Here is a 25,798-nt window from a genome sequence, read left to right as displayed (position 1 = left end):
GCTGGCTTCTGGTTGTTTGGTGGAGACAGTGCTCTCAGTGTTGTCAGCCTGTGGAGATGCTGATGTTTCCTGAGTTGAGGTGCTCAAAGAGGGAGATGTTGTTGGCACTACTTCAACAGTTGTCTGTGGCGATTGTGAGGTGACTTCAGTAGAAGTTGTAGTTCCAGTGGCTGCCATGTCCTTCGTTGTTCCCACAGTGGTTTCTGGCGAGCTTGGTGCTGGCGAGGTTCCTGAGGTTGTCAGAGGTGTGCTGCTGACACTAGCATGGGATGAAGTTGTTGTCTCACCTGAATGGGATGTCGTCTGAGGAACAGCTGAAGTCAAAATAGATGAAGCAGTTGATGTGCTCATTTCTGTGATGGTGCTGGCTTCTGGTTGTTTGGTGGAGACAGTGCTCTCAGTGTTGTCAGCCTGTGGAGATGCTGATGTTTCCTGAGTTGAGGTGCTCAAAGAGGGAGATGTTGTTGGCACTCCTTCAACAGTTGTCTGTGGCGATTGTGAGGTGACTTCAGTAGAAGTTGTAGTTCCAGTGGCTGCCATGTCCTTCGTTGTTCCCACAGTGGTTTCTGGCGAGCTTGGGGCTGGTGAGGTTCCTGAGGTTGTCAGAGGTGTGCTGCTGACACTAGCATGGGATGAAGTTGTTGTCTCACCTGAATGGGATGTGGTCTGAGGAACAGCTGAAGTCAAAATAGATGAAGCAGTTGATGTGCTCATTTCTGTGATGGTGCTGGCTTCTGGTTGTTTGGTGGAGACAGTGCTCTCAGTGTTGTCCGCGTGTGGAGATCCTGATGTTTCCTGAGTTGAGGTGCTCAAAGAGGGAGATGTTGTTGGCACACCTTCAAGAGTTGTCTGTGGCGATTGTGAGGTGACTTCAGTAGAAGTTGTAGTTCCAGTGGCTGCCATGTCCTTGGTTGTTCCCACAGTGGTTTCTGGCGAGCTTGGGGCTGGCGAGGTTCCTGAGGTTGTCAGAGGTGTGCTGCTGACACTAGCATGGGATGAAGTTGTTGTCTCACCTGAATGGGATGTCGTCTGAGGAACAGCTGAAGTCAAAATAGATGAAGCAGTTGATGTGCTCATTTCTGTGATGGTGCTGGCTTCTGGTTGTTTGGTGGAGACAGTGCTCTCAGTGTTGTCAGCCTGTGGAGATGCTGATGTTTCCTGAGTTGAGGTGCTCAAAGAGGGAGATGTTGTTGGCACTACCTTCAACAGTTGTCTGTGGCGATTGTGAGGTGACTTCAGTAGAAGTTGTAGTTCCAGTGGCTGCCATGTCCTTCGTTGTTCCCACAGTGGTTTCTGGCGAGCTTGGGGCTGGCGAGGTTCCTGAGGTTGTCAGAGGTGTGCTGCTGACACTAGCATGGGATGAAGTTGTTGTCTCACCTGAATGGGATGTGGTCTGAGGAACAGCTGAAGTCAAAATAGATGAAGCAGTTGATGTGCTCATTTCTGTGATGGTGCTGGCTTCTGGTTGTTTGGTGGAGACAGTGCTCTCAGTGTTGTCAGCCTGTGGAGATGCTGATGTTTCCTGAGTTGAGGTGCTCAAGGAGGTAGATGTTGTTGGCACACCTTCAACAGTTGTCTGTGGCGATTGTGAGGTGACTTCAGTAGAAGTTGTAGTTCCAGTGGCTGCCATGTCCTTCGTTGTTCCCACAGTGGTTTCTGGCGAGCTTGGGGCTGGCGAGGTTCCTGAGGTTGTCAGAGGTGTGCTGCTGACACTAGCATGGGATGAAGTTGTTGTCTCCCCTGAATGGGATGTCCTCTGAGGAACAGCTGAAGTCAAAATAGTTGAAGCAGTTGATGTGCTCATTTCTGTGATGGTGCTGGCTGCTGGTTGTTTGGTGGAGACAGTGCTCTCAGTGTTGTCAGCCTGTGGAGATGCTGATGTTTCCTGAGTTGAGGTGCTCAAAGAGGGAGATGTTGTTGGCACACCTTCAACAGTTGTCTGTGGCGATTGTGAGGTGACTTCAGTAGAAGCTGTAGTTCCAGTGGCTTCCATGTCCTTCGTTGTTCCCACAGTGGTTTCTGGCGAGCTTGGGGCTGGCGAGGTTCCTGAGGTTGTCAGAGGTGTGCTGCTGACACTAGCATGGGATGAAGTTCTTGTCTCACCTGAATGGGATGTTGTCTGAGGAACAGCTGAAGTCAAAATAGATGAAGCAGTTGATGTGCTCATGTTTTTGTTTGTGCTGTCTTGTGGTTGTTTTGTGGTGGCAGTGCTCTCAGTGTTGCTCAAAGAGAGGGCCGTTGCTGTTGTCTGTGGAGATTGTGAGGTGACTTCAGTGGAAGTTTCAGTTTCAGAAGCTTTCAAGTTCTTCGTCGTTCTCTCGGCGTTGTCTTGCGATCTTGGTGCCGACACAGTTCCTAAGGTTGTTTGCCCATCATTTTCTTTACCTTTGGGTGATGAAAACTGTTGTCAATTGTATATTTTAATGCTCAGCAGGCCTACATTCATCCACTATTGACAGTACACTGGAACAATTTGCACTGTCTTAAACACGTTTGATATCATTAGAAAGCATTTGGGAGTTTATCCAGCTATACAAGGGAATTTATCAGGACTGAAATTTAAAGTGTCTCAATTTTCTAAGAAACAATTTGGAGGGCATCCAAGGTGGGATGGTCCCTGCCTAATATGAAAATATAGAGTCATTTTCCCCATGGACCTTCTTTATGGATGGTCCCTTTACCTACAATTCAGATCATTCTCTTCCTACTTCACTTTTTCCTGAGAATAGAATAAATTCTGTTTAAATCATATGAGGTCCTGATCTCAGGACAAACTCGTGTTTATAAATCTTAGCCAGCCTACAAATTTAAAATATATATATATTTTATTGATTTTTTACAGAGAGGCATAGAGAGCTAGATACATGGATGAGAGATAAATATCGACCAGCTGCCTCCTGCACATCCCCCATCGAGGATGTGCCCGCAACCAATGTACATGCCCTCGACTGTCTGCAGACAGATGCTCTTTCCACTGAGCCAAACCGGTTTCCGCTAGCCTACAAATTTTCAAGGCACCACCACCTTACGATCACGGGGAATGCCATGAACAGGTGAGATGCAGAGCCCATAGAGGCGAGGGCCCAAGCTACTTTTAGCATCCCACAAACTGTTCTCATTTGAATTTTTCATAGAATAAGAAGAAATAATCAATACTCTTATATAATAAGGAGATAATATACAAACTGACCATCACTGCAACACACAAGATGGCTGCCTCCATGTGGACACAAGATGGCCACCACAAGATAGCTGGAAGGAGAGGGCAGTTGTGGGCAATCAGGCCAGCAGGGGAGGAGAGTTGGGAGGGACCAGGCTTGCAAGGGAGGGCAGTTGGGGGAGATCAGGCCTGCAGGGGCGGGCAGTTAGGGGTGAGTGGGCCTGGGCCTGCAGGGGAGGACAGTTGGGGGCGACCCAGGCCTTCAGAGGAGGGCAGTTGAAGGGGGACCATGGCTGCAGGGGAGGACAGTTAGAAGCAACCAGGGAGGCAGGGGAGGCCATTAGGAGTGACCAGGATGGCAGGGGAGGGCAATTGGGGGCAACCAGGCCTGCAGGGAAGGGCATTTTTTTTTTGAGGGAACAGGCCTGCAGGGGAGGGCAGTTGGGGGTCACCAGGCCTGCAGAGGAGCAGTTAGGTGGCAATCAGGATGGCAGGCAGAAGCTGTTAGGGGCAATCAGCCAGGCAGGCAGGCAAGTGGCTGCGAGCCAGCAGTACTAGATTGTATTGAATTGGGCCTAAACAGGCAGTCAGACATCCCTTGAGGGGTCCAGATTGGAGAGGGTGCAGCCTGGGCTGAGGAAACCCTCCTCCTCCCTCTCATCCCCCAATGCACAAATTTTGTGCACCGGGTCTCTAGTATAAGAATAATGAACATGTAGTTATGAATCCAGTCTTGATTGCAGTAATCTTTAGTTCAAAAGAATCTTAAAACATAGTTTACAAATGTTTCTTAATAGAGGAAGGGGCCCAGGAAAGCAAAAGTGCCTCGGTCTCATGAAAGTCATTGTGTGACCCTTTCACCAAATGGCATAAACAAACTTGTAAGCACATTATTAAAGACATAGGGATACAAGCATCCCATCACTATACTGTGCACCTGAAACTAAAATAACATTATATGTCAATTATATCTCAGTTTTTAAAAATATTTTTTTTATTGAGTTCAAAGAGGAAGGGAGAGGAAGAGAGAGACACTTCAATGATGAGAGAGAATCACTGATTGGCTGCCTCCTGCATGCCCCCCACTGAGGATAGAGACCTGAAACCCCGGCATGTGGCCTGGCCAGAAACTGAACCACTGAATCACTGAACCACACCAGTTTTAAAGAGAGATAGTCATGCTCCCCAATGACAGTCTAACTTCATTTTATATTTACATTAGTTCAGGCATTTTGTATTGATTTTCCCAAAAACTACCTTTAGCTTCAAAAAAAGTTTATTCCAAAAACGACAGAGCCAACTATTTGAATCAACCCTTAGGTTGATGCTAAAAATTATTGAGATATTACAATGAATCCAGTTTTAACAAATTAAAAATAAATAATAGTAATTGGTTCTTTATTGAAAACCTTTTTCCACTTATCAAGAGATGTTCTCTTAAATAAAATAAATTCTAGGCTAAGACACTGATCCTTTTTTGAAGAGAGCTTTTTTTTTTTTTTTTCCAGAGGTTTCAAAATACTTAACTAGAAGAAAGTGATTTTTTTCATGATTAGTCAAATTCAAGTTTCAGAACATTAATACATTTAATAATGAGAAGAAAGTGCTTCTCTGGTGATTAAGGTCTCTGACGGTTACATTCAAGACCTCAAAAGAAAATTTGTCAACTATGTACACTAATTTTTTGAAATAAATCTTTATTTTTACAAAAATAATTTTTACATATTATTACAAATGTTCCTCACCCCCCCCTCCATTGCTCCCCTCCACCAGGTTCCCATCCCACCCTCTGCCCTTTCCCCACCCCCCGTTGTCCTCATCCATAGGTGCACAGTTTATGTTCAGTCTCTTCCTACACGCCCAACTCCCCCTTTCCCCAAGAATCATCAGTTCACTCCCCTTCCATACCTCTGATTCTATTATATTCACTAGTTAATATTGTTCGTCAGGTTTTTAAATTCCCTTGGTTTTTAGTTTCACTTGTTGATAGTTACATATTTGTTGTTCATAATTTTTATATTTATCTTCTTCCTCTTCCTAAAGAACCCCCTTCAGCAATTCATATAATTCTGGTTTGGCGGTGATGAACTCCTTTGGCTTTTTTTTATTTGTGAAGCTCTTTATCTGGCCTTTGATTCTGAGTGATAGCTTTGCTGGGTAGAGTATTTTTAGCTGTAGGTTCTTGCTGTTCATCACCTTGAATATTTCTTGCCATTCCCGTCTGGCCTGCATGGTTTCTGTTGAGAAATCAGCTGACAATCGTATGGGTGCTCCTTTATAGGTAACTACTTGCTTTTCTCTTGCTGCTTTTAATATTCTCTTTTTGTCTTTTGCTCTTGGAATTTTAATTATGATGTGTCTTGGTGTATTCCTCTTTGGATTCCTTTTGTTTTGGGTTCTGTGTGCTTCCTGGACTGGTAAGTCTAATTCTTTCACCAGGTGGGGGAAGTTTTCTGTCACTATTTCTTCCAATATTTTTTTGGTATCCTGCTCTCTCTCATCTTCTGGGACTCCCATAATTCTGATGTTTGGTTCTCTTGAACTTGTCCCAGAGGTTTCTTACACTATCTTCAACTTTCTAGATTCTCTTGTCTTCTTGCTTCTGTGAAGTAGTATCCTCTGGGTCTTTGTGTTCCAAATCTTTGACTTGATTCTTGCGATATTCCATTCTGTTTTTAGAACTCTGTATAATATTTTTTTATTTCAGACAATGTATTCTTTATTTCTAGTTGATCTCCTTTCATATCCTCATAGGTCTCGTTTATTTTATTGGCCTTTTTTAGGAAATTCTTGAAAAATCTTATAAACGTGGTTTTGAACTCCACGTTACTTTTTGTCCTCCATTTCTTTCGTTTGTGATCTGTTTCCTTGTCTCTACATTTTTGCAGTTTCCCTGAGTTCGTAGGGTGGCTTTGTGTGTTAAGGTGTCCTATATGGTTCAGTGGGTCAGCCTCCCAGTTACCTGAGGTGGACAGTCTTGGTGTAGCCCTTTGTGGGTTGTGTGTGCACTCTTGTTGTTAAGCCTTGCTTGTTGTTGGTATCACTGGGGGGAACTGACCTCCAGGCCAATTGGTTCTGAGAATCAGCTGTGTCTATGCCGGTAGACAGCCTTATTTGACTAGACTTAGAAAATTGCAAAAGCCTCTGTGCTCAGCTTAGATGGTGCAGAGTTTTAGGGTGGAACCTATAGCCTTGGATTTCTGTCAGCCCTGCCCTATGAGGTTCCTGAGTCTCAATGTTCCTCACTGTCCTTCAGTACTTGCTGCAAGCACCTCTGAGAGAGAGGTGCCTTCAAATTTCGCCCACTACCGGACAGTCTAGTCTCTCCCCCAATGAGCCCGGAACTGGGGTTCAGTGCAGTTGGAAGTGGTGCTAAGAGCAGTCTGGAGCTTATGTCTCCTTCCCACTAGGACAATCCAGCGGCACAGTCAACAGTTCGTCCTCTGTGCGCAATGTGCAAGCCTCCAGGGCTCTGCCTTTCGCCTCTCCCCTGAGTTTCCACCTTACAGCCCAGATTCCCTGCATATGAGCCTGGGTCCCCAGGGTCTGGCAAGAACTGGGGTTCAGTGCAGTTGGAACTGGGACTCAACACAGTCCGGAGCTTTTGTCTCCTTCCTGCTAGGGCAATCTAGCAGCTCAGTCAGCAGTCCATCCTCTGCGAGCCATGTGCACGCCTCCCGGGGCTCTGCCTTTCACTGCTCCCCTGGGTTTCCACCTTACAGCCCAGTTTCCCTCTGTATGAGCCTGGGACCCCAGGGTCTCACCCAGAACTGGGGTTCAGTGCTGTCAGAACTGGGGTTCAGCACAGTCTGGAGCTTTTATCTCCTTCCCACTAGGGAACGCCAGCCAGGCACTCAGCTGCCCCTCCTCTCCGGCTCCGTCCTCTCCCCACATGTGCACCGTGTCTCTGTACCTTAGACTTTTACAGCTCCTCTGATTTTCCTTCTGGTTTTCTCTTTCCTTCTAGTTGTAGAAGTTCCAGTCAGTCAACTTTTCTTTAGTTCTGGATAATGTTCACTTTATATTTTAGTTGCATTTTTTGAAATTGTTGTGTGAGGCTGCAGTTAGGCGTTTACCTATGCTGCCATCTTGGTTTCTCCCCTACACTAATTTTTTTAATTCTATAATAGAAATTTTTTTCCCAAATGAAAAAAGCATCATCTTTTTTTCCAAGAAATTTAGAATAAAATTAAATTTTCATTTGATTTAAAGTGCCCAGTCTTTTTTGCTAAATTACCAAATACTCCATTCCTGTGAAATACAAAGATAAAGATAAGTTTCTTCATTATGGAAATAAGTAGCACCCATGTAGAAGCAATGCCTTTAGTCCCATGGCATGATGTGCAGCCTGGGCAGCCTGGCAGCACCAGGGTTAAGTGAGCCAGATGTTTGCATAACTAGATCTTTATTAATGTGCCTAAACTTCTCTGGGTCAAAAGTTTAGACATGCCTGGAAGGAAGCTTAAAGAAAAAATTCTTCAATAAAGACTAAGGGGTGGAGAATTAAAAAAGATATATGCATCCCTATGTTCACTGAAGCATTATTTACAACTAGAGGCCCGATGCATGAAATTCATGCAGGGGTTCGGTCCTCGCAGCCCCGGCTTCGTCCGGAAAGTCTTCCGGAAGATTGTTTGGCTGTCCAGTCTAATTAGCATATTATGCTTTTATTATTATAATAGTAGATAACCAAGATATGGAAACAACCTAAATGTCCATCAACAGATGATTGAATTAAAAAAAATGGTACATATATATAATGAAATATTACTCAGCCATAAAAAGAATAAAATCTCACTATTTGTGATAATATGGATAGACCTAAAGGGTACTATGTCAAATGAAGTAAGTCAGGCAAAGATAAATACCATATAATTTCACATATATATGGGATCTAAGAAATAAGATAAATGAACAAACAAAACAGAAACAGACTCATGATACAGAGAACAAACTGATGGTTGTCAGGTGAGAGGGGTTGGGATGGCGTGTGAGAAGGTAAAGAGATTAAGAAATACAAACTGGCCCAGCTGGCATGGCTCAGTGGTTGAACCACCCATGAACCTGGAGGTCATGGTTCGATTCATGGTCGGGGCGCATACTCAGGTTGCAGGCTCGATCCCCAGCGTGGGGCATGCGAGAAGCTGTGATCAATGATTCTCTCTCACCATTTGTGCTTCAATCTCTCTCTCCCTCTCCCTTCCTCTTGAAATCAATAAAAAAAAAATTTTTTTAAGTAAAATACAAATTGGCGATTACAAAATAGTCACAGTGATGTAAAGTACGTGGTAGGGAATCCTATATAATAAAAGCCTAATATAATATACAAATTGTTTGGTAGTTTGGGAGTTTGACCCCTCATTATGATGTGTACTGACCACCAGGGGGCAGCGTGGAACATGGTGGGTGTTTGCGATGCAGCACTGGCAGTGGGTGCAATGGAGGTGCTGCAGGTCTCGATGGGCCCCAAGGAGAGTGGGACCATGGTGAGATGGTGGAGCAGGTGAGTGGGTGGTGCCAGACCAAGGCTGGTGCGAGCAGGGGACCAGTGGCCCCGCTGATAGCCCTGCAGATGGTGACCAGTGGCAGCAACAGAGGACAGGGCCACTACTTGGCTCCCAGGTGCTGAGGGAGCAGGGGGAGGGGTCTGCCCCCAGCCTGAGCAATCGCCCTGTAGTTGGCGACCAGCAGCCAGCAGACCCCAGGCTGGGACCCGGAACTGGGTGGCTGCAACCAACCTCCTGTGGTGCCTGGGCTGGGGGCTGTGACCTCTCGCTGGGTACCTGGGGGCAGGGGTGACAGGGCCGGAGGTGTAGTGAGAATGCAGGGTGTCTGCTGAGCTCGCTCTCACTTCCCCTGCTACCCTCCCCTGGGACGCCAGATCTTGCGCTCTGGGGAAGCCCTTGCACTAAGGGGCCAGTGGCCATGAGGAGCCTGCCCTGCACCCACATGGCCTCTTTCGGGTGAGCCAGGCTGCAGCTACCAGGAGCGAAAAGGCTGGTCAGGCTCCCCATGGGTTTGTGCAGGAGCTAGTCTGTGAGACTAGCCGAGAGAGAGCACGCTGCCCACCCGGCTTCCCTGCAGCTCCACTGGGCAGCTCAGAGGCTCACGCTGCACCGCAGCCTATGGTGTCCTACCATGTGGGGACTCAGCGCCAAGACTCAGGAGGAAGAGGGCATGCAGGAGCCCTGGTCAGCTGGGACTCAGAGGTCAGCTGGGACCCAGAGGTCAGCTGGGACCTGCCCTTCCACACCAGATGTTTGCACTTGATCACCAGCCAGGCCTAGGGACTGTACCTGTGCACGAATTTCAAGCACTGGGCCTCTAGTATAGTCAATAATACTGTAATAACTGTATGATGTCAAGCAGGTACTAGAATTATCAGGAGGGATCACTTTTGTAAGTTATATAAATGTCTAAAACCACTATGCTGTACACTTGAAATTAGTATAATATTGAATGTCAACTGTAATTTATTTTTTAAAAATTTTAAATACTATGGGGTGCTTCATAGAGTAGGGCACTTGATTAGGGTTGCTTCAAGTAAAAAAAAAAAAAAAAAAAAAAAACAACAACAAAAAAACACCTCAGGAATATAACAACTCATGCTGTCTTGCTTATGAGGAAGAAGACAATGTTAGACTACATGGGTAATCAGACCATTTAAAACCCCAAGGCTGAAGAGAATGTTAACTCTTTCAATGTGAATTATAGCAATTTTTAAAAAGCAAATTAGGTTTCTACTTCTTTTTCTTAATCCTCTCCTGGGGATATTTTTCCATTGATTTTTAGAGAGAGTGGAAGAGAGAGGGAAAGCAGAGAGAAATATTTACGTGAGAGAAACGCATCCATTGGTTGCCTTCTACATGTGCCTGACCAGGGCCCAGGAGCCTGCAACTGAGGTACGTAGCCTTGATTGGAATAGAACCCGAGAACCTTCAGTCCGCAGGCTGATGCTCTACCCATTGAGCCAAACCAGCTAGGGCTCCTTTTTTTTTTCTTTTCATTTTTAACATTTGTCCCAATCTAGCAAAAACTTAAGTAAGTGCACATACCCTAGCCCTGGTCACATCATAGCCTGATGTTAATTTATTTGATCATGTCCAGTGTTGTTGTTTTCAATTTATTTGCTATGCATAATATTTAAATACCAAGTTGTTTTGTTTAAAATATTTTATTGCATTCATACTAGCTACAGACAAAGCCTCAGCCAGCTCTAATTTATTAAAAATAAGTGGCTCACTTGCAACATCTATACTTAATAGTTACTAATTACAGATGATACACTTCTCAGCGCATGTGTATGGATTGAGCTTCAGAAGTGGTTAGAGAAACTTGGGCCCCCACTTAATTCGAAATGACTGTGCTTCAACTTTAAAAGGCACTTCCTTTATTCAAAATTATGAGTAGATTTGTTTACAGGACAGCAAATCTTATGCCTTCTCTCTTCTCAATAAAGTCCCAAAAACTTGGTCTCTCCAGATAAAGTTTGGATTGGAAAACATTCACTCTGCAATTGTTATCAACCTTATTTCATCTTCCTCAAATATAAACAAAAGCATTCATCCTTCCATCTGCCTTTGAGTCACCAGACAGAAGCTATGGACAAATCAAACTTACTAAACTTATTACAGATTCTTGGCAGTTAGCATCTTTCAGAGCCTGTATTGTCTCTGTAAAAATCAATATCAGTAGCAAAAGTTTCTTGAGAGCCCAGTCCAATTTTGTAAGTAAGATTTTGTTTGTTGTTTATAAATTAATACAGCTCCATTTCCAGCAATGTGGCAGGAGAGATAAGCTTTAACTACGAAACCTGCAAATGCCAGATAATGTGCAATACATGTTTTCTAAATGCAGAGCTGAGATCAGAAGAAGGGAAGGGGAACACGCTGGGCTGACGGAATTGAAAACTAAGATGGTAAGTTAGTGTGCTTGTGGGCAGATTTCTGAGATTTAGTGTTTGGAGTTTTAACCCTGCATGGGGAAAGGAGACAGTGATCTTTAACCAGGACACTGTAAATTGAATATTTTCTGCATAAAGCTGGAACCCTCAGTGAAAAGGTGAACTAGAAACCTCAATGGAGAATCTATCTATCTATCTATCTATCTATCTATCTATCTATCTATCTATCTATCTATGTCTAATATGCAAATTGTCCCCTCCGGAATTCAACCAGGAGACCAGGAATTCGATTGCTTGCTATGACATGTGCTGACCACCAGGGGGTGGTGTGAAATGAAGGGAGGCCCCGGCCAGCAGCCAGAAGGCCTTGATCAGCCCTGATTGCTGGCCAAGCCTAGGGACTCTACCTGTGCACAAATTTCGTGCACCGGGCCTCTAGTATAATTAAGAAAAGGAAATAATTTAATGATATAGAAACAACTGAAAATAAAGTTTAAAAAGTCAAAAGTTAGTTTTTTTAAAGATAAAATAGACAACTCCCTGGCAAGATTAATTAAGAAAGAAGAAGAAGATAAAAGAAAAGAAAGGAAGGAAGACCCTGGCCAGTGTGACTTGGTTAGAGTATAGTCCTGTACACTGAAAGATCATGGGTTCCATTCCTGGTCAGGGCACATGCCTAGGTTACAGGTTCAATCACCGGTTGGGGTGTATAATGGGAAGCAACCAATCCAAGTCTCTCTCGCATCTCTCTCTCTCTCTCTCTCTCTCTCTCTCTCTCTCCTTACCCCTCTCTCTTAAAAAAATATCAATAAAACATATCCTCAAGTGAAGATTAAAAAAAGAAGATGAAGGAGGGAAACATTAACAATTAACCTAACTTTACAACTTAAGGAACTAGAAAAAGAACAAACTAAACTTAAAGCAAGCAGAAGGAAGGAAATAATAAAGATTAGAGCAGAGATAAATGAATAGAGAATAGAAAAGCAATAGAGAAAAATCAAGAAACCAAAAGTTATTTTTCAAAAATATATTTTTATTGAGTTCAGAGAGGAAGGAAGAAGGAGAGAGAGAAACATCAATGATGAGAGAGAATCATTGATCAGCTGCCTCCTGCACGCCTCCCACTGGGGATTGAGCCTGAAACCTGGGCATGAGCCCTTGACCAGAATCAAACCTGGGACCTTTCAGTTCACAGGCTAACACTCTATCCACTGAGCCAAACCAGCTAGTGCTATATATATTTTTTTAAAAAGATCAACAAAACTGACAAAATTTTAGCTAGATGAAATAAGGAAAGAAAAAAAAAGGAGAGAGAGAAGACTCAGATAACTAAAATCAGAAATGAAAGGAAACACTAATAATTCTACAGAAATATAAAGGATTATAAGTGAGTACTCTGAACAATTATACACCAGCAAATTGGGTAACCTAGATAAAATGGTCAATGTCTGTTTTACATACACAAAACCTATCAAGACTAAATCAAGAAGAAATAGAAAGTTTGAATAAACCTATAACTTGTAAAGAGTTTGAATAGGCAATCAAAATATTCCCAACGAAGGAAAGCCCTAAACCTAATAGATTCACTGCTGGATTCTACCAAACATTTGAAGAAGAGCTAACACCATTCTTCTCATACTTTCCCAATAACCTGAAGTGGAAGGAACACCTCCCAACTCATTTTCTTAGGCCAGCTTTATCCTGATAGCAAATCTGGACAAAGACACTATTAAAAAAACAAACACAAAACCACTATCTCCACTATGACCAACATTCCTTATGAATTAATACAAAAATCCTCAATAAAATAGCAACAAATCAGTCCGCAGCATATTAAAAGGATTATACTAGTAGGCCATGAAATATATTAAAGAAGACATACTCATTAAATACAAATTGCAAAATAGATAATTGAGAGCCCAAATCTGTAATCTCCCTACTCAGACAACTACATTGTTTTTATGTCTTTCTAGGATATTTTTCTATGCTTTAAAATATATATATAGTTTAACTTACCCAGTATTTGTAACTTCATATCCTATTTTTACCTGATATCTTGAGCATGTCTTCATGTTTTCATTTTTTGTAAACAGAGCCTGAGGATAGACAAATCTTTTATGTCTTGGGATGGTGCACCTGGTAGGTCTCTGTCCTGGAGCACTGCCCTGAGTATGTCCAGCTGTAACCACCTCTCCGTGGCCTAACAAGAGTTGGGGCTTGTGCACTCTACTGCTTCTTTGCTTGTCTTTCTTTAATAAAGTTTACTTTATGCTTGTTCTATTGTGTTGCTGGTATGTTTGTGATAGTGTGTGTGTGTGTGTGTGTGAGTGTGTGTGTGTGAGCGTTGTTCTGGAACGTTGGACATTGCCTTTATACATTAAACTAGAGGTCCGATGCACAAAATTTGTGCAAGGGGCTCCGCCTTTGCAGCTGTGACAGCTGCCTTGGCCCTTGCAGCCCCAGCTTCATCCAGAAGGTTATCCAGAAGGTCTGGTCTAATTAGCATATTATTTTTTATTATTATACATGCCCTTGACCGGAATCGAACTTGGGACCTTCTGGTCCGCAAGCTGACGCTCTATCCACTGAGCCAAACCGGTTTCAGCTGCTTTTATTATTATAGATAATAGTCATCATAAGAATAGCCCATAATTAACTTACTATTTTCAATGTGTCTCTATTATACGAGAAATTTTGATGACTACCTTTGTGTATATTTTGTTGTTGTTGTTATTTCAGCTCATTTTCTTAACGTAAATAGAATCACTGGTTAGTGCTGTTATAAAAGTTTGCATGTCACTAATACACATTGCTAAATTTCTTTGCAGAAATGTCATGCCAATCTACAGTCCCATTAGCAGTCTATGAGAGTGTACCTGTTCCCAAAGATCCTCCCCCTTTGAAAAGAAGAATATTTGCTTGCTAATACAAATTTTAAATCTCATCAAACAGGACTGTGTCTATCTTTTGAACCTTTACTTAAAGAACTCGCTAGTCCTGGGCTGAGTTGATTAGATGCTTCCCCAGGGAATAGCAAGGTGGGCCACTTCCTGTCTCTGAGAGTTTTATTGCGTAAGAAGGAGAGTAGGTGCAGTCTTAACAAGTCTCTAAATCTGTTGGGCTTGTTGCTAGAAGGAAGAGATTAGCATTAGTTACCGCAGAACTACAGTGTTGTATTTGTCTTTCATCGCTATTTAAATAATACCTCTTAAGCCACTCCTTCAACCCATTGTTCAGCTATTTATGGAAACAGTTTGCAGTTAACCCAATGTGCTAAGCTTGACTAGGTTATTCTTAGGCTTGTAAACTATGGAGGTGACGGGCGGGGCGTTCCAGCGTTTCTAGAACGCCAGGCTATCCAGTTTCCATCCGTGTTGGCCAACCGAAGCTTGCTGATCTCAGGTTGGCCAAATACACAACATATGTGCAGAACAGAGAGCTAGGCCTTTGACTGTGAAGAATTGATATCTGAGAGAAACAGGTTCTCTTCTCTTTTCTCTCCCTTCTGTATGACACTTCAACTCCACCAAAAAGGCCTAAGCCACCTTACTTCATCTCCTTTGATGTCCTAGAATAGGGGTGTCGAACTCAATCAGAGAAGGGGCCAAAATCTAAAATCCAGCCTAAATCGCGGGCCGAATGGTTTACTGAACAGTCATAAACTGTCATTGTGATGGAAACGCAGCGGAGTGCAATGATGACAGCGCGGTGCGGGCCACATTGCAAGGCCTGGCGGGACGGATTTGGCCCTCGGGCCTTGTGTTTGACACATGTGTCCTAGAATCTTCTCCATCAGGAAATGTCTCTGCCCTCACCAGGCCCCCTATCCCACACCAAAAGAGAGGCTCAGTCTCCACTGAAAGGCTGAACACACACACACACACACACACACACACACACACACACACACACGCACACACACACACATGCACACGCACACACACGCGCACACACACACACACATTGTTCTGTCTGCTTCCCTCCCCCGTCCTTGGATGGTGTAGTCCATCACTTCTCTCTGTCCATGAGTCTCTTTCTGCGTTGTTCCTTCTCTTCCACTGAAAATCACGTTTAGGTCTCTCTTAACCTAAAATAAAACCCTTTTCATTTGTTTTATCCCCATCTTTGTTTCACTCATGAGCATTTCCTTTTTCATCTTCTACTTCTCAAAATGAACCCTCCACTTGAATGACCTCACTGAAAACACTTGCCTGAAAAGTTACCAAAAAAAATTTCTTCCTAATCACCAAGGATAATTTTCTTCTAAGTTCCCATTAGTATCTCTGAAACTTGCACCATTCATTCATTCATTCAACAAATATTTATTGAGCAGTTACCCCAATATTTCTCTCCTTGAACAGTGTCCCTTGATATTTGCACAGCCTTGCCTCCACTAAAGTTGGACAATTCTCCACCCAACACCTTCCCTTTTCCTTCTGTTCCTTTGCTACTTTTCTTTTCGTTTCATCCCACAGATGAAGTTAGTCTTCTGGGTATCATCTCCAGTCCTTTCCATCTCCTTCTACACCTTTTTTTGTTTTTCTGGCTAAATTACATCTACTTTCATGCCTTACAAATCTGTAATACTACCCTGACTTTGTATCCATTTTCCAGACTCACCTTTCCATTGATTTCCTGGTTGGTAACATCGGTCCCCCAGTATTAGGGCCAGAAACCCCTGAGTCATCATTGATTCCTTCCTCCCCAGCATCATACCCAAATTATTGAATATTTCTCCCATCATGGTCTCTTGTGTTTACACCTCATTACTCTTTTTGTTGACATGCTTATTCATTTGAGAGAGAAAGGAAGGGAGAGAAAGAGAGAGAGAGAGAGAGAGAGAGAGAGAGAGAGAGAGAGAGAGAGAGAGAGAGAGAGAGAAACATTGAATGGTTGCCTCCTTTATGCACCTTGACCAGGGATTGAACCCCAGGTATGTGTCCTAACCAGGGACTGAACCCACAACCTTTCAGTATATGGGACAATGCTCCAACCTACTGAGCTACACTGGGCAGGACTCACTACTCTATTGCCACAGCCTCTTAACTGCTCCTCCTGACTCCCCCATTCTCTACTTTGATTCTTAGTTTCCATCACACCACTGCTGAATTGATCTTTAGCTATGGAACCAGGGAAAAGAGTTTCTTATATCACCTCCTTAGCAGAGATTGCTGTAGAAAATGCCTAATTGCCTGCCCTGGAACACAGAGGCTTGGATCCTTAGGGCGGGGGTCTAGTTGTCTTATTAGAACCATAGAGAATGATGACTGCAACTGTTCTGTAATCCTCTCACAACTGTGATAAGAAAACCAGAGTCCTGATGCATGTGTCATCAGAGGGAGGCCATATGGAGCTGACCAACCTTCCTCTGGTTGTGGCTGAGAAGTGTTTAAGAGTCTCATCAGCCAAAACCGGTTTGGATCAGTGGATAGAGCATCGGTCTGTGGACTGAGGGGTCCCAGGTTCGATTCCGGTCAAGGGCATGTACATTGGTTGCGGACACATTCCCAGTAGGGGGTGTGCAAGAGGCAGCTGGTCGATGTTTCTCTCTCATTGACATTTCTGGCTTTCTATCTCTTTCCCTTCCTCTCTGTAGAAAATCAATTATATATATATATATATATATATATATATATATATATATATATATATATATATATATAATATATAAAAAATCAATTTTATATATTTATATATATATAATATATATATATATTTTTTTTAAGAGTCTCATCAATAGGTCTGTTTGCACTGTAGAATGGTTCTGTAATGAGGAATGCTCTTTATCAAGGCGTTTCTACCCCATAGGCAGTTTCTGTGGAAGACATAGTCTTCACTTTGAGTTCTTGTGTATCAATTGACTTGTAATTAATGACTCATACAATTGAGAATACGGATTTCTTTGCACTCTTCTCACTAGGTACATAGAAACATTGATACTGCATATTTGTATAGTTTGTTATAGTTTCTCTTAGTTAATAGTACCCCCATTTAACAAGTGTGGAAAACTGAGATTTGAAGAGATTAAGTGACTTGTCCAACATTACATAGCTTGTAAATGACAAAACTAGGGCTCAGAGGTAAGAGTAAAGACGGAAGCTGTGAGCTGTGGCTAAGCTGTGGGACTGCCATCGAGTGCATGGTCTTCTAACCCCACCTCAAAAGAGCTGACGTAAGAAATGGAGGAACGGTGACTGTCCTGCCTGAGTTCTTGGCCTGCCACAGGCACAGTGGTCTGAGTCTGGGGGCACATTTTCAGGAGCAAATGATGTGACACCAGGCTATTTCTGCCAATTTTCCTAGTGTCTCCTTTTCTGTGATGATGTCAGAGTGAGTTGTGATGGGTATTGACCCCTTGGAGTGACAAGACTATTGTCAGAAGACATGTGTGGCATCACCCAAGATGGGGAGTTTTTAAGAAGTCCTCTCAGGGACAGTGAGGGCCCTGGAGCTGGCACTGAGATGTGGCATTCCTCACTCTGAGCCCTAGGGTCCTCCATGGATTTCTCTGCTACCACTGCAGCCACACAGCACTATTTCTTATCCCTTGAACTGTGTCTGGTGGGAGATGTCCAGCAGTTGTCCTAATGCTCTCACGGCTGCAGGGATGACAAGGGTGATGGTGCCAATAGGCAGCATTTCTCCTGTGTGGCCCTCTGGTGACTCCACAGGTATGAGGAGGCAGAGGGTGTGTTGTTGACTCAGGGAAAGGAAGGAGTGGTGGCAGAAATGGTGATGATGGCGGGAGATAACATCGCCAGAGAGCTGTGAAGTCACTCCCTGCAGAGAAAACAAAGCCTGTGCCATGCATGCATAGGTTGTGGGCACAGGCCGGTGCTTAGTGCCTGGTCTGTTTGTCTTGAGCTATTCCTGCACCTGGGAGTCAGGAACCCATTAGCCACATCACCGACAAAGTTTCACTTTTCTGCTGTTATTTCCTGGTTGGGGATACTCTTTGCCAGGCTGTGCCTAGGGCGGTAGAGAGCCAAGGAAAGCACCTAACTGCAAGGATAGCTTTGAAGAGAACATGGACTCCCAGATGGGCAGCAGGTGTCCTGAAAGGGGTGACGTTGGAGGGGGGAGGCGGGCAGTATCACCAGCCTCGCTTCCCTGTGTAGAAACCCCAGAGCCATTTGTGTGGCTCAGTTTGGGGATTGGTCACAGCCAACAACTCCCCTAAGCCCCATCATGTGGGGATGCAAGCTCAGCCCCTCGCAGAGGAGGAAGCAGGTTGTGCAAATTGTTGCTCACACACAATCTTTACTTCCCAGGATCAAGGATAAAGACTCTGTTATTCCCTCAGAAACTCTTGGTGTCCTAAGACGGAAATTTCTGAGAGGTTCCTGGGCTGTGGGTGGTTTCAGGAGTCTGCCTCTCTGTGGTCAGGGTTTGTGTTGCTATCTTACAGGAAACAGAAACTGTGATCAGTGCTGTGACCGCTGGGTCTTTTCCCTCCATTGTTCTGAGAACTCAAGAAGAGGAAAAATGCACCTCGAAATGCCCTTAGGATAACAGATTTCATGGTATCTCCAGCACCTGGAACAGTGGCTGGCACACAGGAATTACTTCACAGACCTCTGTTGAATAAATGAAGTCTTGTGTCCCCATCTCGTGGTCATTGGTTCCTTCAGCTGAGATTGGAGAACAGTTTGAGGTGACACCTGTTTCTCCTTTGACTGTCACAGTGGTCCTGGAGCTAGGAGGAAACCAACGTGATGGTTGTAGCCTGGGAGGTGTGACCAGCACTGCTGCAGAAGGCAGCCAAACTCCTCGGGGCAGCTCTAGCTAGGAGGGGGTGCCTGCCTTAGATGGAGCCAAGGAGAGAGGAGCTTCAAAACCAAGATGGTAGAGGCTAGAGATTGAACTTTTGAGGAGAGGAAGGCATTGGGGGGAAAGAAAGTTGGACCTGTGCTGGTGAGCATATAACCAAAGCTGGGTTTTGATGCTGTTGGCTTGGTTCTGGAGCTTCTAGGATTATCACCAGGGGCAACCTTGGGGCTTGTCGCACCAGATGCTGGGAGAAATGAGGTCAAATGACCTGTGGTGATATCAAAGGTGAAGAAATATGTCTGGTCAGTAGGCATTGTTTGAGGTGTGAGTGCAGTGGTATAGTTGGCAAAAAGAGATAAGGTTCTCGCCTTGGAGCCAGCTGTGCAGGGTGGATTCTAAATTGTTTTCCTCAGTATTATTGACCTACATTTTTAAAAAATATATGTATATTTTATTGATTTTTTTTTTTTTTTTTTTTTTTTTTTTTTTTTTTTTTTACAGAGAGAAGAGAGAGGGACAGAGAGTTAGAAACATCAATGAAAGAGAAACATCGATCAGCTGTCTCTTGCACACCCCCTACTGGGGATGTGCCCACAACCAAGGTACATGCCTTTGACCGGAATCGAACCTGGGACCTTTCAGTCCGCAGGCTGACGCTCTATCCACTGAGCCAAACCAGTTTCGGCTGACCTAAATTTTTTAGGGCAGCTCAAAGGGGATGGCTCCATTTACTAATAAGGAAAAGGAAGGAGATACGTGAGAAAGCTGTGATGTTGTCAGTGACTCTTCTGATACCACAGTTTCCTCAGAACACAGGTCAGCTGGACTTGGACTTGGGGAGAAGGGAATGAAGCAGGAAAGCGATGTTGTAGTAACTGTTGTGATTTGGTGATTCCCAACACACATGGTTTTTCTGATACCCCCTAATGAGGCCCTTTCTGAGCTTGAGATGGACAATTAACAGACCATGGAATGGTTAAGAGCATGGGTTCTAGAGTCAAACTGACCAACATTCGCTGTGTGATGGGTGTTATGTGATCTCTCTGAGCTTGGGGTCTTTATCTATAAAAAGTGGGATGATGGTAGAGAATGCCCATACCAATTGGATAATGTATGCAAAGTGCTTAGCTAGGTACCTAAGCTCAATAAATGGCACTCCATGCTGCCTATTATCTTGGTTTCTGCAAATTTCTGGGACCCTGACAAAGGCAGCAATCCTGTGACTGTGTTCTTATTAGGGCAGAATTCCGTCTACTGTGGTTTTCACACTTGTCCCTTCCCTTCCCAGATCCCCACTGCTACCACCAGGCCGAACCACAGCCTCTTCTGCCTGGATTGCTGCAGCCATCTCCTATCTGGTCTCCCATATCACCCTTGCCCTCTTCCCACCTGTTTTCACACACGGTATCCAAAGCGACTATTCCAAGGTTCAGATCCAATCATGAGACTCCTTCACCTAAAGCTCATCACTGCCCGTTTTAGTTCCTTACAGTCCATGGCTTACAAGGCCCTGCATGACCTAGCAGCTGCCTACTTCTTCCAAGTCCTCTAAAGGGTCAGCTTCCTTTCTGACTCAGCCTCTCATCCCCTGCCTGGCTCAGGCTTTCCCGCCCCCAATGCCCACCCCTCCATCTGGCTTCCTACTCGGTCTTTAGGACTCAGCTCACAGGTACCACACTTCCTCAGAGAGGCCTTCCTAGATGTGCTAATCTAAACAAAGTCTCCTTTATCTTACACTCACCATAACATTTATCCAATACTTATAACACTGTTATAAGACATCACGCTACGTTTGTAGTTGGGATTTTTCTGTGTTTTATGTCTCACTGTATGCTAGATCTTAGCTACAAGAGGCCGGGCCCTGTCCCCTTCCTCATGGTACACACACAGTGCTGCCCTAGAACAATGCCAGCTACACGGTAGGCACTGCTTCCATAGTAGTTTAATTAACGAATGCATGGATGAATGAATGACGGATGACTATCTCGGCAGGGGTGTGAATGCTCCTGTTCATGGATGGGCTGGGCTGCTGTGGAAGTAAGTATGTTTGTCAAGGGCTGTGAGCTGCAGTGCAAACGCAGGGAATGAGGAATTAGAACACTGGGTTGTCGTCCCAGTTGCCCTTTTTATGGGCCGTGTGGCCTTAAACAAGCTTGGGAGGTAGGAACCATGGCTTACTCATCTTTGTGTCCAAAACACTTGGCACAAGTAGAAGTTCGGCAAGTAAAATCACTCCAGACTCTTTCCTCTTCTCAATTCCTCCAAACCCACTTTCAACGGGACTTTTACAACTCAAACTGCGACTCGAGTTGGGGTATCTACAAAGAGAGCAAAAGTCTGTGTAGACCTTAACAATGCTCACGTGAAGAAGTGAGCTGCCTGCAGCACAAGCCAGTGCCCTCTCTGCACAAGCCAGGCCCAGACACCCACACAGATGCCCAGCTCCTGCGGCCTGGTTAGAGCCTCACAGAAAACCTTTGGTATTTCAACCTCTACGAAGAGCCCATAACTTGAGTTCACGTCAGGTCGAGTCCTCAGCGCTGTGCTGGGGGACGGGGGATACAATAATGACCAAGTATCTGCTTTCCATGAATCCAGCTTAGTAGGAAGGCAGAGGAACAGCAGAGGCAAAGTCTGGAACTAGGAAGAGAGACAGCCCTGGTCTGCGGGGAAGCGGCTCTAAGAGCTACATCGTGTGCCTGTCTGGAATGGTCAGCAGTTTCACGAAACCAGACGACACGGTAGCAAGCCACTGATTTGAGCACATAAAAGGCTAACTGCCCTCTGGGGAGAGAGGGCAGGTATGGGAGGAGGGGAGCAATGGTATATGTACAAAGATAATAATTTAATAAAATAAATAAATAAAATAAAATAAAATAAAATAAAAGGCTAACTGCTTCTTGGCCTCTCCTGGCAACGAAGGCAGATATGGATCACCTGCCAGACACTGCCCGCACAGCCTCTGCCTCCGGAGCTGTGCCCAGAAACCAAGGGCGTGGAGGAGATTGCCGGCCAAGGAACCGTGAAGCACCGTGTCAGCCAGAGCGGGGCCTCTGACGGATGGCAGGGCTGGCATTCAGTCCGTGTACAAGATAAGCCACCTTCTGAATACACCACGCTGGCCCTCGCAACCCCACAGGCAAGACGGGGTTTGCTTGCAGAGGTCCAAGGAGTCTTGGACAAAAGGAAATGCCTCTGAGCCAACAGAGGTGCCCGTTGGGTTCCTGGCTCCATCACCCACCTCACCCCCAATCTCCCGACCCTAGAATGGGGTGGTTCCTGTCTCAAACGAGATTTCAGGGCTCTTCTGTTTTACACCAAATACTATCTTGTTTTATCCCCTCCATGAGCCAGCGAAACAGCCTCTTCCCATGTGACTCATCTTGCCAATGCAAACACTGAACCGAAGGGACTTTTTCTCACCTTCCCTGGGCTGCGAAGTGGCAACCTGACGTGGGGTCTTCTGATTTGTAAAACCTGCTCCTCACTGTCCATTTTGCTGAACACTTGGCCTAAATTGGATTGATTTTCCGGTCAGGACCTCTTGTTCAGAAACTCCCTCCTTTTGGGTGTCCCCGAGACCAGTGAGAGCCTCTGGAGGGGAGGGAGCGGATGGAGGGGAGGAAGATGGCCTGTGGAGGGGTTTGGTTCCCTTGGAGGCAAGTTGGGTAGGTCTCTCGCAGACCAGCAAACAGATTGGAGGTCCTCTGATTGGGAGAGGGAGAGCAGGAGACCCTTCCCTCTGGGGCCCTCTTGCTCAGGGATGTCCCCTGTCCTGCACTGGCTACAGTTCCATCACGTCCCTGTGGCCCCACAGGGTGGTGGCCCCTCGGTTACAGGCCACTGAGAGCCTGACACTGAGACTTCTTTTGACCCAGTTTTTTTTTTTTTTTACTGCAGGGCATGGAATCAGGGTTGCCAGGCTTCTTTCTGAGTCGTTCCTGCCAGGAGCCACCAGGAGCCACGAGTTCCTGTTGGCCCCCTGCCCAGCCCACCTTTTTCACCTCCTTTCCTGCTTCCCATTCAAGAGCTGCGCTTCTCCTTAAGGAAGCCCTCGTCACTGCGACGCTTTTGTGGTGCCTCCCTCCTGCCAGTGCAGAAGCTCTGCTGCCTGCTCCCGGGCTGGCTGGACGAGGGTGTTGGCAGCAAGCAAGTGCAGAAACAGACCCCAGTTTCACATACAGGCAGGTCACCCGTGAGCCTCCTCAGGCATCCAAGGGCACCGTACCAACCAGTTTCCACTCTCCCAGACGCTCACACGAGAAGATGTGGGAGGCTAACTCCCCATTCTGCGGAGACTGCTTTCTCCTCCCAGGCCCTCCTGATGCTCAAGCAGGTGCTTGGGATGCCACCTCCCATCCCACAGCCACCACCTCTCCTGGCCCTTCTTCATTCTGTCCCCTCAATAAAGCACAGGACCAGGGCTCCAGGGCATCCCTGCCCTTCTCCAGGGCTGTCGCAGGGACTCCCTGTCACTTCTCGGTCCTTCCACCCCTCACAGCCCATCGCTCCCCACCTCGCTTTCCCAGTCCACTCCACCCCAGTTCTCGCCCCATTAGGCTCCTCTCCATGGACTTCCTGGCTCGTCCTGAGCTTGAGGACACTAACTCAGGGCCACATACGGAGCTGGTACCAAACACTTTTTGTACTGACTTTAAGTCACGGAAAATCAAAAGTTAAGAGCTTTGGAATCTGGAGGCCATGCCATTCACCACCCCACTTTTCATACAGAGGAGCTGAGACCTGGAGAGAGACACAATAGGACCTCGTCACAGGGACCAGGTTAGTTAGTGGCGAAGCCAAGTCTGGGCACCCAAATGCCTAACTCCAAGCCAATTTCTCCCCATTGCCTATGGTCAGGACTCCCACGGACATGCCTTCTTTACATCCCTCTGTTTTATTCCCAGGACAAGACCCGGGACAAGCCAAGTGACCTGGCTCTAAAGGTTCCTTCCTGTGTGATGAGTTGGGGGGAACGGGGGCCCTGGTGGGGGAGGGTTCGGGAGTTTGTGGTTATTTCATTTGCCTTTAAGCATTTCGAAGAAGGCAGACTATTCCCTTCACCAGCACTGTGTCTCTTATTTTCTGTGAGAGAGCCTGTTCCCTCCAACCCACTACCCACGAGAGGATTCCTTGGTGAGAGCCTCCCCAGGCTTGTAGAGCAGGGGAAGGAGCGGTGGTCCTCTCTTTGGTGTGGGTTCCTGGCCCCTCACAATCTCCTGGGCTCCAGGTTCTCTCAGAAGACTCAGACATCCAGAAATACAGAATAAAATCCAGTCCTAGGGCCAGGGGGTGAGGAGAGGTCAGGGGAACGTCATCAATAGTCCTTGCTTCCATCAGACTCCAGCTCCATATACGGAGGGGCTGTAGAAGGCCAGGGCCAGCACCCGGGCTAAAAGCCGACCTCTAAGGACATTAGCCCAAGAAGAGGCTTTGAAAGCCAAGGTCAGAGGCAAAAGGCTGACTGCCCTCATGTCAACTGCCCTCTCGTGCCCGCTTGTGTCTCCCCGCCAGCCTGCCTCTGCCTTTCAGTTCTGCCCATCTCCTCTGATTTCTCTCCCCTCTGTGTGTCTGTTTTGGTTCATCTGCTTCTCATCTGTCTTTTCATCTGTCTCTGCATAATTAGAGAAATGTTTATTTTGATTCTGTGGGTTCGTTGTTGTTGTTTTCTGTCAGTCTCTCTCTTCAACTCATCTTTCTATAATTCTGCCTACCTGTCTTTTTCTCTCCACAACATAAGTGCCAGTTCTCCCAGTGGGTTTCCCCAAACCAGGGGACTCCTGACCTCTCTGTGTGTCTATCTTTTCTTTTCTCTGTCTCTCTAGCCTTTTCTTCTCTCTGTGCCTATCTTCTCTGTTCTCTCCTCTCTAGCATTTACACCTCTCTCTCTCTCTTCCCCACCTCATGACATGCCCCGGCCTCCCTGGTGATCCTTCAGTCCCCAGAGTGCTGCCCCAGGTGCATCACTTACCCAGGACCACTGGCCAAAGGAGGCAGGAACATAAGCAGCTCAGGAATACCCAGGGGACCCTCCTCCGATGAGTCCCCCTCATGGCTCCAGAAAAAGTCCTTCAGGCTCCCCGGGGACTGAGCGTGGAGCAAGGCTGGTGAACCTGTCCCCACTGGCTGCTGGCCTGAAACAGGTGTATTTCCCGGAGGGGCCAGAGTTCCAGGGGAAGAGGACAAAAGAAGGTGGGGCCCCACGCCAATCATCCTTGCCCTGTCTTTTCTTTCCTCAATCTCCGCCCCCTTCCCACACGAGGAAAAAAAAAACCAAAACAAAAAAAACACAACACCCTATACAGTCATTGCTCTGCTCCTTGTCAGCCTGAGCCAAGTAGGAGGAGGGATGGGAGGGGATGGGAGGGAATAGAAACCAGGGAACCCTGGAAATGAATGGGCCACCTCTGGCCGGAGACTCTGGGCCCTCTCCTGCCTCCCCAGGAGCTGCCCCTGCACTGCTGGAGCTGTGACTGCTGGAGCTGTGACTGCTGGAGCTGTGACTGCTGGAGCTGTGGACTGCTGCAGTGGAAGGCAGCTGAGTCATCCCGGGAGAAGGCAGGGGAGAATGAGAAAGAAAGGGACCAAGCAGGAGTGAGTTCAGGACTGCGTGAGTAAAAGAAAGAGTGAGATTTGAACAAAACAACAAGAAAGCCCGCTGCACGGGAGAACATATTTGCCAATGTTATCTCTGATAAGGGTTTAATCTCCAATATTTACAGGGAACTTATACAACTTAACAAAAGCAAGATAAACAGCCCAATCAAACAATGGGCAACTGACCTAAATAATACTTTTCAAAAGGAGAAAGAAGGAAGGCCAAGAGGCATATGAAAGCATGCTCAAAGTCAATAAGCATCGGAGAGATGCAAATCAAAATGAAAATGAGGTACCATCTCACACCTGTCAGAGTGGCTATCATCACCAAATCAACAAACGACAAGTGCTGACAAGGATGCAGAGAA

At 45.8% G+C, this 25,798-nt stretch overlaps 1 protein-coding gene across 2 annotated transcripts in view; it reads right to left on the bottom strand.

The window, feature by feature from the left end:
• Window positions 1–25,023, bottom strand: part of MUC4 (mucin 4, cell surface associated) — a 63,101-nt gene extending 38,078 nt beyond the window's left edge. Inside the window, exon 1 of one of the 2 annotated variants that reach the window (XM_045583889.1) lies at window positions 24,805–25,023. In XM_045583889.1, coding sequence (XP_045439845.1) covers window positions 24,805–24,886 — 82 coding nt within the window. In that variant the 5' untranslated portion in view covers window positions 24,887–25,023. The remainder of the gene's footprint in view (window positions 1–24,804) is intronic. The other variant, XM_045583888.1, reaches the window with a different exon arrangement.
• Window positions 25,024–25,798: the final 775 nt, after the last annotated feature.

Source organism: Pipistrellus kuhlii, unplaced genomic scaffold, assembly GCF_014108245.1.
Source record: "Pipistrellus kuhlii isolate mPipKuh1 unplaced genomic scaffold, mPipKuh1.p scaffold_m20_p_2, whole genome shotgun sequence".
Taxonomy (NCBI): domain Eukaryota; kingdom Metazoa; phylum Chordata; class Mammalia; order Chiroptera; family Vespertilionidae; genus Pipistrellus; species Pipistrellus kuhlii.
This window is presented reverse-complemented; position numbering and strand designations above follow the sequence as displayed.